The sequence below is a fragment of the Sceloporus undulatus genome, chromosome 8 (assembly GCF_019175285.1).
Source record: "Sceloporus undulatus isolate JIND9_A2432 ecotype Alabama chromosome 8, SceUnd_v1.1, whole genome shotgun sequence".
Lineage (NCBI taxonomy): Eukaryota > Metazoa > Chordata > Lepidosauria > Squamata > Phrynosomatidae > Sceloporus > Sceloporus undulatus.
Genome location: NC_056529.1, coordinates 20,380,303 through 20,398,612, shown reverse-complemented (window position 1 = coordinate 20,398,612; position 18,310 = coordinate 20,380,303). Strand labels below are relative to the sequence as shown.

General features: G+C 44.2%; 2 protein-coding genes across 2 annotated transcripts in view; one reads left to right on the top strand and one right to left on the bottom strand.

Moving 5' to 3' along the window:
* The window catches only part of JPH3 (junctophilin 3), a 72,153-nt gene that overhangs the window by 44,152 nt on the left and 9,691 nt on the right, over positions 1-18,310 (bottom strand). Inside the window, exon 2 of the mRNA XM_042438629.1 lies at positions 2,942-3,719. Within this exon, the coding sequence (XP_042294563.1) occupies positions 2,942-3,719 (778 nt within the window). The remainder of the gene's footprint in view (positions 1-2,941; positions 3,720-18,310) is intronic.
* Positions 8,510-12,729, top strand: LOC121937524 (60S ribosomal protein L7a-like). The gene is made up of 2 exons (XM_042480768.1): positions 8,510-8,588; positions 11,924-12,729. Exons 1-2 carry the CDS (start codon positions 8,510-8,512, stop codon positions 12,727-12,729), a joined length of 885 nt encoding a protein of 294 aa, XP_042336702.1.

Here is an 18,310-nt window from a genome sequence, read left to right as displayed (position 1 = left end):
AGATGCATCTTTTAAAGCCTCTCAGTCTCAGTCTCTTAACCCATCCACACATTTTGCAGCCCCTGGAAACTCGAATGTCCAAAACTGCAGATACATAGGTGGGACATGCTTTTTTTGGAATGGAATTCGAGTTTTGCCACCACACATGCACCCAAGTTACGCTGCCATCACAGAGTATATAAGTGAATAAAATATCTCACGCTCCAAAGCCACCAAGAAGGAATCCATTCTGGGTCACGTCCCACAGTCTGTTTTCTCTCCTGCTTTGACAATAATTCCTCCAGCATCCTTACAAACCCCATCAAACGCATCCACAAGGCAGCGTTAACATGCCCAGAGGGTTCATTCACTTCGGCAGATAAGGGAGCCGCCGGCAGGCATTCTGATAAGGGGTTTTAAGTGTCACTTTGAATCTCCTACGCGATTGAAATGTACAATTAATCTAATCCAGTTAGGCCTGGATGAGCCCCATCCACTCCTCCTTCCCTGTCTTGGCTTATTTCAGTCCCATTCAGAGAAATAATAATAATAAATTGAAATCAAACTAAAACCATTGCAGGATCCTTCACCACCACCAGCATATTTTCCTTCAAGGATGCCACTGTATGATTGAAGAAGCATTCCTGCACAACCTTTATCCACTCAGGTTTTTCCCCTTTCTTCTGATGAGTGGGTCCTAGTGTGGTTTGAGTATTGGACTACGACTCTGGAGGCCAGGGTTCGAATATCTGCTTGGCCATGGAAAGCCACTGGGCAACTTTGGGCAAGTCATACTCTCTCAGCCTCAGAGGATGGGAGAAACTTGTCGAGAAAACCCTGTAATAGGTTCCCCTTAGGGTCACCATAAATCAGAAATGACTTGAAGGCACAACAACAATAACAAACAAGGACAGTGGTCCTTGCATCCAGAAGGTCCTAGGTTCAATTTTCAGCATCTCCAAGGCTTGGAAACATCCTTGCATGAAATTCTGGAAAGCCTTCTGAGTTTGCTTTGTTGACTATGAACCCCAACATTTGGAGGGCACCAGATCCTGCCTGATCTTGAAAGCTAAACAGGGTCAGCCCTGATTAGTCCTTAGATGGGAGTCCACCAATGAACAGTAGGTGCTATGGGTTGTATTTCAGAGGAAAGAACTGGCAAAACCACCTCTGAGGATACTTTGCCTAAGAAAAACCTATAAATCTCATGTGGTTGCCATAAGTCAACAGGCAACCTGAAGGCACACATATACACAAATATAACTATGTCATCTCTTCTGGATTAAACCCTTAAGACACCAGATCCTGCCAGATCTTGGAAGCTAAGAAGGGTCAGTCCTGGTTGGTACTTGGATGGGACACCACCAATGAATGTCAGATGTTGCAGGCTACCTTTCAGAGAAAGCAACTGGCAGAACCACCTCTGAGTTTTCCTTGTCAAAGAAAACCTTACAAAATTCATGGGGTCATAATTAGTGTTCAGGTGACTTAAAACCATGTTTGTGCACCTACACACAAGGCACTACATCCCATCAAATCTTGGAAGCTAAGAAGGATCAGCCCTGGATAGTCCCTCAGTGGGAGATCACCAACTAATACCAGGCTATATTTCAGAGGAAGGAACTGACAAAACCACCTATGAGTATTCCTTACCTAAGAAAACCCTGAGATTCATAGGGTCACCAAAGGTTGACAGGCAGTTTGAAGGTACACAGACATACACACCTGTGCCAGACTTTTGCAATGGCTTTGCAACAAAACCCTGTCTCTTGTAATACCTTCAAAATTGAGATATAGACACATCACCCACAAAACCCCACATTGTCCAGTTTGCTCCAAGCCAGTGCCAGAGATTTGCAGTCATTTTGCAGCAAACCTCCCCATGTTTTGCAACAGCCTCCATTGTATGATGAAGCGCAGGTTGTTTCATGAACTACAGCACCCAAGATCTCCCAAATAGCAATGGCAGTATCTATGCTGGCCAAGGGATTCTGGGACATGCAGTAAAAAAGGCAACTTTTCCAGCCTTTTGTTTCGAAGGGCAGTAAGGTGAAAAAGCTTATGGAAGGAAGGAAGGAAGGATGGATTACCATGTTAATCCAGGGCAAAGAAACCTTTCTTTCTTTCTTTCTTTCTTTGTTAAAATTGTAATTAAATCTGGAATATCTTTTTAACTACAGAACAGGAGGAAAACTGGGTCAGTCCCATGGGTGCCCAGCATTGCTCAGCAACTATTATTGTTATGAGAAAGAGAAACTGTCTGTGCTTTTGCATGGCAAGTCGTGCCCTATGGCCTTTTCTCTTTTTTGGTACAAGAAGTCCATGCTCTTTGGCAAAGAAGGAGCCATTGCCTGAAAAGAGGCCAAAATTTGGGATCGTAATCAACCACCCGTCTGAAATCAAAGCCAAGAGGATCGGTTATTATCTCCTTTCAGAATGAAAGAAAGGGAATGGCCCTTGGCCTCTTGCCAAGATGCTGCGGTTCTCCCTCCTTGGAGGTCTTTAAACAGAGGCTGGATGGCCATCTGTCAGGGATGCTTTGACTGAGAGTTCCTGCATGGCAGAATGGGGTTGGACTGGATGGCCCTTGCGGTCTTTTCCAACTCTACGATTCTATGATTCTATGATTCCAGACAAAGGTTTTTGTTACCCATGGTTTTTGGCATCCATGAGGAACCCTGGAGCCAAACCCCAATGGATACCAAGGGCCCACTGTACATATTATCCTACCTTTTCTCCTTTTATTTATACATTTGCTGTTACCAATAAGGACATAAATAAAAACTTGGCAACGATATCAGCGGCAATATTGATAAAATCAATAGACACAGTAATATCAATAAACACTACTTTTTAAAAAAAACACCCAATAACCCCTCTCTATCTGAAACCGGAGGCACCAAGATACCGCTTCTTTCTAAGCCTCCACCAACCTCCTCCAAGCAATGGGCACAGGCCTTACCTGGATGCCGCAATCTCCGCTTTCTGCTTGGCGATGGTGGTGGCGCGCTCAGCGGCTTCGACGGCACGGTCCACCTTCTCCCGGATCTTGCTGGCCCTCAGCGGGATGAGGTTCTTCCTCTTGCCGCTGACCAGGATGTTCTGCTTGTATTTCCCTTCTTCTTTGGTGCCATCCGGGAAGGTCATGCAACCATAACCGTGACGCTTGTTGTTAGCCCATTCCCCTTCGTACTTGAGCCCATCAGAGCGTTGGCTGATGCCAAACCCCGACCGCTTGTCGTTCTTCCACTCACCCACATAGATCTCGGTGGTGGTGGCATCGATGTCGTCTTCGATGACGGACAGTTCGGTCTCCCCTTCGCCGAGGCTGATGGTGGAGTTGATGTCGCTGGCAGTGGAGCTGACCGTGCTCATGCCCGCCTCGCTGCGGAAAGAGCTCTGTTTGCTCCGCTGGCTGGCCAGCGAACTCTTGGACTCAGATTTACGCAGCTTGAGCCCACTCAAGAGGGACCGGCGGAAGATGCCCTTCTTCTTGTTCTTGAGGATCTCGGCATCGCTGTGTGCCATCAGGACAAACCCCCCACGAGAGACGGCGGGACTCCCTGCCACAGCAGGGGAAGAATCGGGATGCAGTGCTGAGCCATTGGTGTGTTCGCTGCGCAAGGAGTTGATCGAGGTCCTTAGCGGCGAGCGGATAACCGCAGCCATGCCATACGGGACGCTCTGTCTGACACCATATCCCTGGCGCATCCCGCCAGCCCACTGGCCCTGGTATGTTCCTGGAAAGGCAAAGGAAGATTGGTTAGCACAGGGACCACCAAACTGTTTATAAAGGGGAGGTCAAGAACTCTCAGCCTCAGGGGAACATCATGGCAAATCTCCTCTGAACAAATCTTGCCATGAAAATTCCATGATAAGTTTGCCTTTGAGTCACCAGAAGTTGGAAACGACTTGAAGGCACACAACAACAATAACCTCTGGCACCACAACAAACTACAAATCCCAGGAATCCATGGCAGTTAAAGCAGTGTCAAAGTGCATTATTTCCGCAGATACAGATACAGCCACAGTTCTTCATCATGGGGTTTGTCGCATGCATATCATTCATAGTCACCACAAATTCCCTTGGTAAAGCCCTAATAATATTTGAATGTGTATTATTATTATTATAATTATTATTAACATTTATTTATAGAGAGTTGAAAGGTTGCACAGTGCTTTACATAGTAAAGGTCAAATAAAATAAAGGGGGGGGGAATAAAAACCTGCCGAGTACATAATAATAATAATAATAATAATAATATTACATGATGAAAATATCTCTAAAATAATACTAACTAGTATACAATAAAAACAAAGTAAGCAGCAGATTAACCACCAGTAATTTGGAATGCCTCCCTAAACAAGAGCGTCTTCAATTTGGCCTTAAAATTAACATTATTATTATTATTATTATTATTATTATTATTATTTGAAGCAGAGATATGGGAGAAATGTCGATTGTTCTGCCAATTTCTGACTTTCTCTGCCTAGGGAAGTCAAGATGTCCTTTGGGGAAGGCGAGGGTGTTTTCAAGAGACAGAGACAAAATTATTTGACACCTCCTTTCCTATATACTATACTTAGGGACTGGGGTTTTTTTATGGGATCCATGAGGATTAGGGGGTCTTTATAGGAGCCATGGGGAATGGGGGATTCTGCAGAATTTTTATTGCTAAAATCCAGAAAGACTGTAGAGCAGTTCTATGTCGGTCCAGAAGAGGTCAGTGGTATGTATTGCATGCATCGCATCTGTTCTAAAGCACATGGTTTGTATAAGTTATTTATTACATTTATATGACACTCTTCCTTGCAAGGAGTTCAGACGAAGGTGGTATTTTACCAAGGACCTGCCTGTGGCCAGAGGATTAAACGCATTTTCATCCGCTCTTATCTCAGAACATGAATTGTGTTAATGAACGATCTGCCTCTCCTCCATTCTGCCTGGGAAGCTGTCATGCGAAAGCCTGGCTTCTCTGTTGTAGCACAGAGACAGCTGGTACAGTACTTTCCATGTCAATGCCAGGGAAAAGGTGGTGAATCAGCTCCAGATTTCAATCTGAACTTTTAACAGGAGCTCTGCCAGGTGCTGTGCCCTGTTTCCCCACCAACGCCAACTGCCAAGAAGGAACAGCATTTTGGATAGCGCTCGTAAAGTTCGGGATAAAACACAAAGCAGCTTTGCATCCTCTGCGACATGGCTTGCTTGGTGTTTGGTGTATTGGTTAGTTGCTGTTATTCCACATCTCAGTCCATGGAGAGAGACGGGTAAATGATGATGATGATGATGATGATGATGATGATGTAGAGACATCTTGTAGTGCCTTTGAGACTAAGGGCCGCACAAAGGCGCACAAAGAAGCGGCAGAAAGCTGCTCAATTTTTTTGCACCATGAAAAAGGTGCTTTTGCCACAGTGGCTTTTTGGCATTTCTGCAGCACGGCGCATATAAACACCGCACTGCAGAAACGCCGTGGTGCCACCCGCTGCGTGGTCAGCAGGATGGCATGACACCTAGCTGAAAGAAAGGAGGTGGCAGCATGAGCTTTTGTAGACTAAAGTGTGCTTCCTCAGATGCATTTTCATAAGTATTAGTATTATTCCAACAAGGATGAGGAGGAGATACTCAGAAAGAAGCCGCGTGAAGTGGAGCTTCCATTGGCTGGCACCCATTAAATACTAATGCTACTACTACAAAAAAGGCATGTTGTCTTCATATCCTTCCTATCCTCTTTGTATTGCCTTCCTATCCTCTTTGTGACCATCCTGAAAGTAGCTCCTGGAACAGAATGCTGGGCTGGATAGACTTTTGATCTCTTCTCAAAGGATTAGATGTGTTCCTTCCCTGAGAACACTGGAAGCTGCTTTATATTGAGTCGGACCCCCAGTCTTCCTTGCCAAGTACTGAGAGCTCTAGCTGGCAGGAAGAACATTCCAGGTCTTTCTTAGCATGATCAGAAGATGCCTGGAGTTCCTTGGTGGCTTCCAATCCAGGGACAGCTTCAGTCTCCCTTAACTGGAATCCCAAAATATTCCAAAAACCCAAATTGTACGCATGGGTGGCTGAGACAGTGACACCATTGCTTTATGATGGTTCAAGTGTACACAAACGTCCATGCACAAAATATTAATAATATTCTGCAATATGTGCATATATATATATATACACACACACATATATATGCATATACATATATACACACATATGTATTACAATATATATAAAATACATATGTTTATATGTGTGTGTGTGTGTGTGTACAGTATATACATATTGTATATGTATATACTTTATATATATAATATTAATGTAAAAGGGTACCTATAGTCCAAAACACACTGCAGAAACAACTCATCTTGAGAGTTGAGACTGCTTTAACTGCCCCTGGCTCAATGTTAGGGAATTCTGGGAACTGTAGTTCTGTGAGACATTTAGTCCTCTCTGTGTCACAATAAACTACAACTCCCAAGATTACCTTTAATTAAAATAAAAGCGATATCAAACTGGATTGTTTCTGCAATGTGTTTCAGATGTTCTCATCTCCAAGATATCTCATGATGTATATATGCAAATATTCCAAAATTGAAAAAAACTCAGAACACCAAAACACTTCTTGTCCCAAACATTTTGGATAATGGAAACTCAGCCTGCATTAACCAAGTCTGATCCCATTGAGCTCTTATGATCAGATGCGATTAGATGGGTCCGGGGTAGTATTTTGCTCAATGTTAAAAGCTTTCCAAAACTCTTCCTAAGGGCTGGAGGGACTCTGATAGCTGCAAACTCAATAGAAACAGCAACAGGTGTGATCCAAAATTTTGCACACTTCGGCAACTTGTGCGCAGCCTTCCACTTGGTGGAATAGTAAAATTGGCCACAACTGGTCCTACAAAGCATTTGCAATGGGAAAGTCTCCTCTGATTTCTTTTTCCCCATCTCTCTGCAATGCTCCCCCCTCGCCACCAGCGCTCTGCACATAACAACAAAGAAGGGTGACAGAGACGGAACTAGACAGATAGGATTAATGGAGTATTTATAGGATTAGCACAGGGAAACAGGGAAAGATTAGGGATTAGGATGAGAACCAACAGGAGGAGGGTTAGGACTCGGAGCAGAGGCTCATATGGAAGTCAGTCAGATTTCAGGATCTCCAGCTAAACAAGGTGGAAAATAACAACAGGTAGAAGCCCATCCCAAAGGAGGCAGCAAATTTCCTTGCTAATTTAACTTGCAATAAAAGCCTATCCGCCCAGTCAAGCAACTTGGCATGCAGAAATGCAACAGATATAGCAACAGGGTTGGGTCTCCCTTATTTGAAAAGCTTGGTTCCTGAAGCATTTTGGAGTTTGTATTATTATATTATCAGTTTCGGAATACCAGTACTGTACAGTATTTGGATATGTGCACATAATGTGACATCTTGGAGAGGGGACCCAGGTCTAAATACAACGTTCATTTATTTCTACGTAGGAGAAAGTCAAATATATTATGATAAATCAGGTGATGATACAGTGGGCCCTTAGTATCTGCTGGGGTTTGGTTACATCTGTGGATACCCAAATCCGTGGATGCTGAAGTCCCATTAAATACAATGGCAAGTAAAATGGTGTCCCTTATACAAAATGGCAAAATCAAGGTTTGCTTTTTAGAATGTGTGTATATATATATATATATATATATATATATGAATATTTTCAAACCGTGGATGCTTGAGTCCGTGGATTAAAAAATCTGTGGATAAGGAAGGCTGACTATAACCTTAAAGAAAGTTATTTTATAATTTATGATAATTGGAGTATCTGTATTTGTACTGAAATATATCTGCGTGTTTAGTCTGCGTGATGTCAAATTGCGTTATTGTTTGGGTTTGATTGTTAGTTGTTGGAATGTAATACTTAATAAACTTTTTATTAAGTATTTGTTATATTAAGTATTTATTATAATAAAGCACTATGCTAGCATGGTACAGTAATTTGAACATTGGACTACGACTCTGGAGACAAAGGTTCGATTCCCAGCTTGGCATGGAAACCCATGGAGGGGCCTTGGGCAAGTCACACTCTCTCAGCCTCAGAAGAAAGCAATGGCGAACCCCCTCTGAACAAATCTTGCCAAGAAAACCCCATGATAGATTCACTTTGGGGTTGCCATATGTCAGAAACAATGTCAAGGCACTTAAAAACAGCAACATCAACACACCTTATGCAATATTTTAAAAACCATTTTGTGCATGAAACAAAGCTTGTGTGCATTTAACCATCGGGCTGCAAAGGTGTCACTGTCTCAGCCAAACATGAGAAAAAATGTTGGTTTTCGGAGGATTTCGGATTTCAGAAATTCCAGCTAAAAGAACTCAACCTGTAACTAAAAGCTGCATTTAATGGATCTCTTGTCTGCCCAACAATGCTCAAAAAGCACATTGTGTTTGCAGTAGAGGAAACAGAAAGATGTTTCGAGGGAGTGAGAGAATGTCAAGCACTTGAGGAAATTATGTTTTTGGACTACATTTCCCAGAATCCCCCACCCAGCATGGTCAGCGGCTATGCCCAACTTATGGGACTCTGCAAGCTGTCGTCTCCGAAAAGGATCCAAAAACGGCTAGCTGAATGTGAGCCTGAATTGTGAGCCAGATAGAAGAATCAATGAGTCACATATCCTGAGCCCTGAAGGATTAAACTCTTCAGGCCAGAGATCACATGCTGCGACTACACAATTTCACCACCAGCGCTCCATTTGTAGTGACTGTTTTTCATGCCTTACAGCCTATGGCAAGTTACTATAATCCGTTTCTGACTCATGAGCCACAAGGAGAATATCATCACTACCTTCCAAGCCAAAAAAAGCAGAGAAGGAAAATTATTTCCACTCAAATACAAGGGGTTCTTTCCACCACCCACCCATCCATAGAAGAGAGCATGAGGCCTTATTCCCACTTACAGATAAATCAGGGTGTGATCTGAATCGATGGATCGATTCAACAGCGGAGTGTGGTTCTCACTATATTTGCCCCGATTGTATTTTTTCCCTCTAAAATAATCCACTTGTGGTTCACGTTCATGCACAAATCGATTCAAAATGGACCCGCTCCAGCCGGCCGAAGGGCAAATTTAAATTGATTCCAATCTGCATCTGGTTCACACATACGCAAAATCAATTTATTTAAAAAGACATGGGAAAAAATCAGCGTCAAAAAGATGCGGGTTAAATGGGTCTGGTGTATGGCCCCTCTCTCCGATTCAATTTAAGTGGGAAGCGGGGTCGTTTGAATTGGTTCAAACCGAATTGCTATCCGATTTAAAAAGTAGTGGAAATGAGGCCTGAGTTTCCCTAAACTCATAGTATGAGTTTCCTTAAACTTCAATCTTTCCTGTTGATGGCTCATGGTTTTCAGTGACATTTTACTCCTGAATTTGAAAGGATTTGTCCAAGGTGCTGATGCACCGACGTAGGTTGCATCTGCACTGCAGAATGAATGCAGTTTGGCACCATGTTAATTGCCATGGAATCCTGGGATTTGCAGTTTGGTGGGATGCCAGAGCTTTGGGACAGAGAAAGGCCAAATATCTCACCAAAAGACAAATCCCTGAGCTCTGCAGCAGAGTTAAAATGGTGCCAAACTGCTTCATTTCTGCAGTGTAGGTGCAGCCATAGAAGCTACTAAGGTCTGCAGAAATAATCCAGACAGCTTTAACTGCCCTGGCTCAGTGCTAGGGAATCCTGGGAACTGTACTTTGTTGTGGCCCCAGACAGAGAAGGTTAAATATCTCACAAAACTACCTTGCCCAGAATTCCCTAGCACTGAGCCAGGGCAGTTCAAGCAGTCTCAACCTGGATTATTTCTGCGTTTTGGACCTAGACTTCTACTTCTCTCTGGTCTGTCTGCTGTAGTCTAGCCAAGGTGGTTAGGGGATGCTGGGAGTTGCAGTGAACCTCTCCAAGTTCTGGATATGATGCTGGTGAGAATGATTGCTCCTTTGGCCTCCCTCTTCTTCTCCTGAATCTGTGTTCTCTCTCATCCCCAAAAACCAGCCTCTTAACATGTATGTTTTGGGTAAGGTCCATGGAAAGATACATTGCAGCCTGATTGAGACATTTCTTTTTTTATTTCCCCGGAGCATGAAAAGCTGGATGAGCTTAAAATTCTCTGTGTGCCGTCTGAATTAGAGGAATACTTCTGCCTGATTTTGAGTTAATAACATTAATTAATGCGTGCCAAGCTTACTCTTGGGCTAGGAATCAGGTTAACCGGAGCTAATGGAGTTGAAATATATATACGACGGTTTTCACGAACCGTCTTCTAATTTTGATTGAAACAAATTGGCCAGACTTGAGACTAGTTTTCTCATATCCTTAACAACATTGTTTCATGTCCGCCGGTTGCTGCTTCAAATCGGATTATTTCTGCAGTGCAGATGCAGGCTTGTTTACAATGAAACAGAAAAAATGGCAAAGGTGGGACCCTGCCTCCTCCCAAATATTGTTGCACTGTGGTTCCCATCATCCCCTAACCTCCGTAGTTAATGGCAAGAAGGGATGGGAGCTGCAATCCAACCAGGTCTGGATGGCCACACATTCCCCAATTGTTCTGTTTTGGTTTGTTGCTCAAACAGGCCCAGTGTTTTGCATTGAGCTTTCTTTCAGAGGCTGAGTAATCGTTGCTGGTGGAAAAGCAACAGGCTTTTTAAAGGAAAACATCAGCAATAAAGCAAAAGCTTGGAGGCCTGCCTGTGTTCAGAACCAAACGGAGGAGAGGGGCTTATTTTTAATACATAAAAGAGATAATTTGAGAAAGAGCAGGGAGAAAATGGTTGTGATATAAAGGCAGAACGGCAGAGCAATTGTGGAGAGCATTCAGCAACAGACAAGCCAGAATCTTTATGGATGCATTTTGCAAGAGGAGGAAAGTGATGCTCTCTCTCTCTCTCTTTCTTTCTATCTCTCTCTCTCTCCAAAGGCAGAAAAAGCAAAGATCCTGGGACAGGGTTGTTGTTGCTGTTGTTGTTGTTGTTGGGAATGGTGTTGTGAAGGTGGTCAGAGCAACGGAGCCAAAAACAAGAGAGGCTTCAGCTCAAGTCTTGAGTAAGCCGGGAGGAGAATGCGCGCACTGCACCAGAGCTTCGACCTGGATTTCGATTTTTTGAATAGCAAGTCTAGGAATCTGCTGCATTGGCCTCTCCGACGGTGGATGGGAAATGCAGGATTCATTGCCATGCAATGTGGCTGTTTACAAGAAACTAAAAGATAGAATTAGCCGGGAAGGGAGGGGAAACAACAATGATGAACACAGACCCATCAGCTTGCATTGAGCTAGCTGGTGGCCTAAAAGCAGAGATGGCAGATAACAGTCAAAACAATAACTGCAAATTAAAAATAAAATAAAATGGAATGGTCCACAATGCTGGATGATACCTCACTGGTTCTGCATTCTTGGTTACAACCTGAATCATCAATGGTCCAAAAGTCCAGGCAGTAAGGCCTGTGGCAGACTGAGAAACCAAGTTAATTCTAATACTAATATTAATGTTAATGCTAATAATACTAACACTGTTTTGTGCCAAAAGTCCAAGCAGTAATGCCTGTGGTAGACTGAGAAACCAAGATAATTCTAATTCTAATACTATGATACTAACACCGTTTTGTGCCTTCAAGTCATTTTTGACCCTAAGATAAATGTATCGAAGGGTTTTCTTGGCATGTTTCTTCAGGAGGGTTTGCCATTGCTGTCCTCTGAGGCTGAGAGAGTGTGTTTCCATGGCCAAGTTGGGATTCAAACCCTGGTCTCCAGAGTCCTAGTCCAATACTCAGACCACTACACCAGGCTGGCACACACAATAATACTAATACTAACTTCCCAACTTCCCCGCAGGACTTGCGGTCAAGCTCTCCCGAGACCCCATTGATATATTTCCCAGCATGCCTCGCTCTCCCTTTTCCTCTCCGCAGCCAAGATACCTAAGGAGAAGAAGGCCAAGGGGAAGAAGGTGGCTCCGGCCCCAGCCGTGGTCAAGAAGCAGGAGGCCAAGAAGGTGATCAACCCCCTCTTCAAGAAGAGGCCCAAGATCTTCGGCATCGGGCAGGATATCCAGCCCAAGCGAGACCTGACTCGTTTTATGAAATGGCCCCACTACATCCGACTCCAGCGCCAAAGGGCAATTCTCTACAAGCGGCTGAAGGTGCCTCCAGCCATCAACCAGTTCAGCCACGCCCTGGACCGCCAGACAGCTACTCAGCTTTTGAAGTTGGCCCACAAATACAGACCAGAGACAAAGCAAGAGAAGAAACAGAGGCTGTTGGCCCGGGCAGAGCAGAAGGCTGCTGGGAAGGGTGATGTTCCTACCAAGAGGCCTCCTGTGCTAAGAGCAGGAGTCAACACAGTTACAACCCTGATGGAGAACACGAAAGCCCAGCTGGTGGTGATTGCCCATGACGTTGACCCCATTGAGCTGGTTGTCTTTCTGCCTGCCTTGTGTCAAAAAATGGGAGTTCCCTATTGTATCATCAAAGGGAAGGCCAGACTGGGTCGCCTTGTCCATCGGAAGACCTGCACCTGTGTGGCCTTCACACAGGTTAATCCAGAGGATAAGAGAGCATTGGCCAAATTGGTGGAAGCGGCCAAGACCAATTATAACGAGAGATACGATGAGATACGTTGTCACTGGGGTGGTAACGTCCTGGGGCTGAAGTCGGTAGCTCGCTTTGCTAAGCTTGAAAAAGCTAAAGTGAAAGAATTGGCCACCAAGCTTGGGTAGATGTATCAGATTTGCCCCAGGTTTTTCTGTACTAATACTAACAGATATAACAGAAACCCTAGAACTAGAATACACTTCCCAAGGGCATAATTGATAATGGGGGGGGGGGCAACCATGTTGATATTATAGAAATGCTTAAAACCTGGACTTATTTGCCCACTGTCATAGAAGCCCTCAAGCCCAAAAGGGGCTCAAGCGATGGAATTCCTCTCCGGGGATTGGGTTCCCATATATATTTTCTAGCAGGGATCTTCTGTGAGCTGCAAGAGGCTGCCATGATGTGATGGAAAGCACAGGAGTCTCTCTTTGTAATGCCAACACGTGGGCGACCGAGGCATTGCTAGAGCGAGTCAAAAGCAGGCGAGGCACCATGAGCTGTATCTATGGCAATATTCAAGCAGGTTGCCTGGATATCACCAAAACACAGATGCTCAGTAGTTCCATGTCCCCCAAGGGGAATCTCACAGCCCTTCGGACCCAGCCTTGCAGGAGAACCAGAGGGCATGAAACTTTCGCGCTTGCCACTTGTTCATAACCATTTCTGTAGTGATTTCCTGGGAATGGAGGCCTTTACCATTAAAATGCAGGAGCACAAAAGCTCTGGGACAAAAGCAGAAGGCCAAATCTGGCCTACTTAGGTCCTCCTGGTAGCCACGCAAACTTGGTGGTTTCCACGCATTTTGATTTCCACCCATTTCTGAAGGTCTCCCTGCATTCTGAAAGGCTGAAATCTCTCTCTTAACACTTAATAATTTTGTGCATGAAACAAAGTTTGTGTATGTTGAGCCATCAGAAAGCAAAGGTGTCACTATCTCAGCCACCCATGTGGACAGATTTGGATTTTAGAGTATTCCGGATAAAGGAACCTCAACCTGTGTGCCATCTGTTTTTGCATTTCTATTTGGATAATCCATTTTACAATTTCATTGTGCTGATTTTATATTGGTGTTACTTTATCCTTCATCTATGAGCGTCTGTACACACATATGGCATTGTACACCTTGGGCTGGGCTGTCTGTATTTTTTAATTGTTTTACTTTGTGAAGCACCATGTATACTGATGGCACTATAGTATGACCCATATATCCATGCGGGATATATGCCCCAAGTTACCATGGAGAATGAATATCACAGATATGGCTTGGGCCCAGGATACCTGAAGGACCGCCTCTCCCCGTACATTCCGTCCCGCACCCTCAGAACATCTGGGCAGCAACTCCTTAGGGTGCCAGGGGCTAGGTTGTCCTCCACTACGAGGAGGACATTTTCCATCGCCGCCCCGGCCCTTTGGAACACGCTGCCCACAAAGCTCCGCTCGACCACCTCCCTGGCCCAATTCAGAAAGGATCTGAAAACCTTTCTATTCCATCTTGCATTCCCCGACTAAAGTCCAGTGGGCCTCCCTTCCTCTTCTGTGGCAAAGAGGATTGGCTAACGGGGGTTTTATTCTGTTGTTGTTTTAAAATTGTATTGTATTGTATTTTTATTATGTTGTTAACCGCCCTGATCTGTGGAAGGGCGGTATAAAAATAAAATTTTTATTATTATTATTTATAATAGTAAACCCCTTATTTTTGGCTGAAGTTGGCCATAGAGTTGAGTTGGACTAGAATAGAATCATAGAATCATAGAGTTGGAAGAGACCACAAGGGCCATACAGTCCAACCCCATTCTTCCATGCAGGAACTCTCGTTCAAAGCATCCCCATTGACAGATGGCCATCCAGCCTCTGCTTAAAGATCTCCAAGGAGGGAGACTCCACCACTCTCTGAGTGAGTTTGTTCCACTGTTCAATAGCCCTTACTATTAGGAAATTCCTCCTGTGTTGAGGTGGAATCTCTTTTCCTGGAGCTTGCATCCATTGTTCTGGGTTCTAGTCTCTGGAGCAGCAGAAAACAAGCTTGCTCCCTCCTCAATATGGCACCCCTTCAAATATTTAAACAGGGCTATCATATCACCCCTTAACCTTCTCTTCTCCAGGCTAAACATCGTCAGCTCCCTGATTCGTTCCTCATAGGGCATGGTTTCCAGAGCCTTCACCATTTTAGTTGCTCTCCTTTGGACACGCTCCAGTTTCTCAACATCCTTTTTAAATTGTGATGTCCAGAATTATTCCAGGTGGGGCCTGATAAAAGCAGAATAGAGTGGCACTATTATTCCCTTGATCTAGACACTATACTTTTATTGATGCAGCCTAAAATTGCATTGGCTTTTTTAGCTGCCGCATCGCACTGTTGACTCATGTTCAATTTGTGGTCTACTTGGACTCCTAGATCTCTTTCACACGTAGTTTCATTCAGCCAGATGTCCCCCATCCTATATCTGTGCCTTTAATTTTTCTGCCATAAGTGCAGTACCTTACATTTCTCTGTGTTGAAATTCATTTTGTTAGCTTTGTCCCAGCTTTCTAGTTTATTCAGATCATTTTGAATTTTGGAGTTGCTTTGAGTTGAGTTGGAAAAGTTGAGCACAGAGTTGACCGCAGAGTTGCTTTGAGTACTCAACTCAAAGCAATTCTGTGGTCAACTCTATGGTCAACTCAACTCAAAGAAGCTCTATGGTCAACTCTATGGTCAACTTTTCCAACTCAACCCAATGGGTTGGAATAATTGACCATAGAGTTGCTATGGTCAACATCTACTTGGCCGTAGAGTTGCATTGGAGAACCTCCAGATGCCTAGAAAGACCATATCTTTTCAGATGCAGGTAAATGAAACTGTAGGCACTGGTCCCATGCATGGAGGGAGACCATATTATAAAATGATGATGATGATGATGATGATGCCATTTACCTATGCTGGTCTAAAGCACAGCCTCTCTGCTGTGATTCCCAGGGCAGGATCAACTCTGCAAATGATTTGATGCTCCAGCATGCATGATACTAAATGCTCCCAAATGAGTATTATTTCTAATACGCTTCCTGCACAAAGTACAGTAGAATCTGGCTAATTCTCCCTTTCTCTGTCTTTTTTTTCCTTTCCTTTTCCTTTTTTTGCCTTTGCTAATCCTCAAACTCAGTAATCCTCTTCACAAACTCTGTGATCTCGCCCCGTTTCTCAGCCGACTTAAGGCCTTTTGTGCTCTCTTATGCAATGTGCTACGATACATTTACTGCCGCGCTGAGGTGAATGGTAAACAGTCGAAGAAAAACACTTCCAAAATCAGTATAGGTTGCTTGCATGCTTTACTATCACAATGAGAGTCTTAAAGGCAGAATTGCATAGAAGGAGGATGAATACAGGTAGGCAAAGCCTAGCTATCAGAAAACACACCGCCCTCCAAGGCTGCTTTTTGTGGCTCCTGATCCCTCCAGATGCACAAAGGATGCATCTGCATTGCAGAAATATTCCAGTTTAGCACCGCTTAACTACCATGGCTGAATGCTATCAAATTTTGGAAACTGTAGTTTGTTTTGGCACCAGAGCTCTGTGACAGAGAAGGCTAAATGTCCCACAAAACTACAGTTTCTGAAATTCTGTAGCATCAAGTCATGGCAGTTAAAGTGGTGTCAAACTGGATTATTTCTGCAATGTGGATGCAGCCTAAATTGCTCTTTTTCTGGCCCCAAGAAAGGGTGAATTGTCTCTCTAGGAAGTTTCCAGGAGTATTCTTTCATCTTTTAAATTGTTTGTAGGGCCACCCTGCACTGGCTGAGATCCTGAATCAGAAGCTACAATGCATAACTTTAGGATGACGGAGCAACATTGCTGACATGATACTCAGCCATGCTGATGAATTGCAACAGTGCAAGATGTCCCCTTGCACAACTGGAGTTCCCATTGCACAATGTGTCCCAATACACAATGCATCCTGATGCGCATCTTCTCCCTACACCATTGCCATCCCCTGAAGCTGAGAGGGTGTGACTTGCCCAAGGTCACCCAATGGGTTTTTATGTTCAAGTGGGGAATCGAACCCTGACCCTAAAAGCACCAGATCCCATCTGATTGTAGAACCTAAATGGGGTCAGTCTTGGTTAGTACTTAGATGGGAGACTGCCAAGGAATATCAAGTGCTGTAGGCAATATTTCAGAGGAAGGAACTGGCAAAACCACCTCTGAGGATTCCTTGCTTAAGAAAACCCTATGAAACCCATGGAGTTGCTGAATATCAACAGATGACCTGAAGGCACATATACAGCCCTCTCTTATTAAAGTAGCATGGTCAAAGTCCATCCTGTGGACTACATGTGGCCCCTGGACTCAACTTTTGTGGCCCTTGAAGTCCCCTAGCAGTCCCTCAAAACCCACCTTAACTTTTTAACTTCCGTGGCATGCTTTTCAGGCATCTCTTGCCCTGGCCTAAAGCAATGCAGGAAGTCCCCTAGATGCATGGAAAATGCCATAAATTCCCTAACCCTTACATGTACCCTAGAATACCATACTGCTCCCCCAAAACAAGCTGTACAGCCTTACTATGGGAGAATGTGGCCCACAGGGTGATCCAGGGGGTGAAACTGACCCCCACCCCATGCAGTTGCCCACCCTTGTTTTAGGGCATCTCTCTGTCTTAGTCTTGGGAAAGAGAACTGTGTAGTTTTGACTTGGAGACTTAACATCCCAAAAATAAGCGATGCCTTGTGTGTCTTTGGAGACCAGCTCCCTATTAAGCAGCATCTGCACAAAATGGAAGGGATGCAAGAACACTTTCTTTACTTTCATTTCTCTTCCAGCATCTTGTTCCCACCTGTTTGTTATCAGTCAAGTTACAGTTTATATCATAAAACAGAATCGTAGAGTTGGAAGAGACCCCAAGGGTCATCCGATCCAAGCCCATTCTGCTGTGCAGGAAGACACAAAGCAACTCCCAAATGACAGTCATCCAGCTTCTGTTTAAAAATCTCAAAAGAAGGAGACTCCACCGCTTTTCGAGGCAGCATCGTCTTCCACTGTTGGACAGCTCTTCCATCAAGAAGTTCTTCCTGACGTTTAGGTGGAATCTCTTTTCCTGCAGCTTGCGTCCATTGCTCTGTGTCTGGGTTTCTGCAGAAAACAAGCTTGCTCCATCCACAATATATCATCCCTTCAAATATTTAAACAAGGCTCTCATGTCACCTCTTAACCTTCTCTTCTCCAGGCTAAACCTACTCAAATCCCTAAGCCTTGGTGGTTTCCAGACCTTTCACCATTTTGGTCACCTTCCAGTTCCACATCAGTAAGGGAGAAGCCACTTCCATTGCTCTCCTCAGAAAGAACTGACCACCTAGGGCATCTTTTGCTATTAATGGGAAGCTTATATCAAAGGAAGAGTTTAATATTTTGGTTATTTGCTCATTTCCCCTTCCTATCAATCAAGATGATCAAAGATCTGGGAACCAAGCCTTAAGAGGAACAGTATAGGGAGCTGGGGTATGTTTAGCTTGGAGAAGAGAAGACTGAGAGTTGACATGATACAACCATAGGGCATGGTCTCCAAACCTTTCGCCATTTTGGTCACTCTCCTCTGGACATCAGCGTCTTTGTTTTTACTTTGACAGACCCTCAAATGCCTGGTTTGGTCAGGACCTGAGTGGATCAGCTCTTGCAAAATTACACAGCTCTTGGGTTATCATGCACAGGGCAGACATGAAGTAAAGCATCTT

Coding starts and splice junctions, on each gene's coding strand:
- LOC121937524 (XM_042480768.1), top strand. CDS start 8,510: ATGGTCAGCGGCTATGCCCAACTTATGGGACTCTGCAAGCTGTCGTCT. Junction 8,589..11,923: donor CCAAAAACGGCTAGCTGAAT/GTGAGCCTGAAT, acceptor TCCTCTCCGCAG/CCAAGATACCTAAGGAGAAG.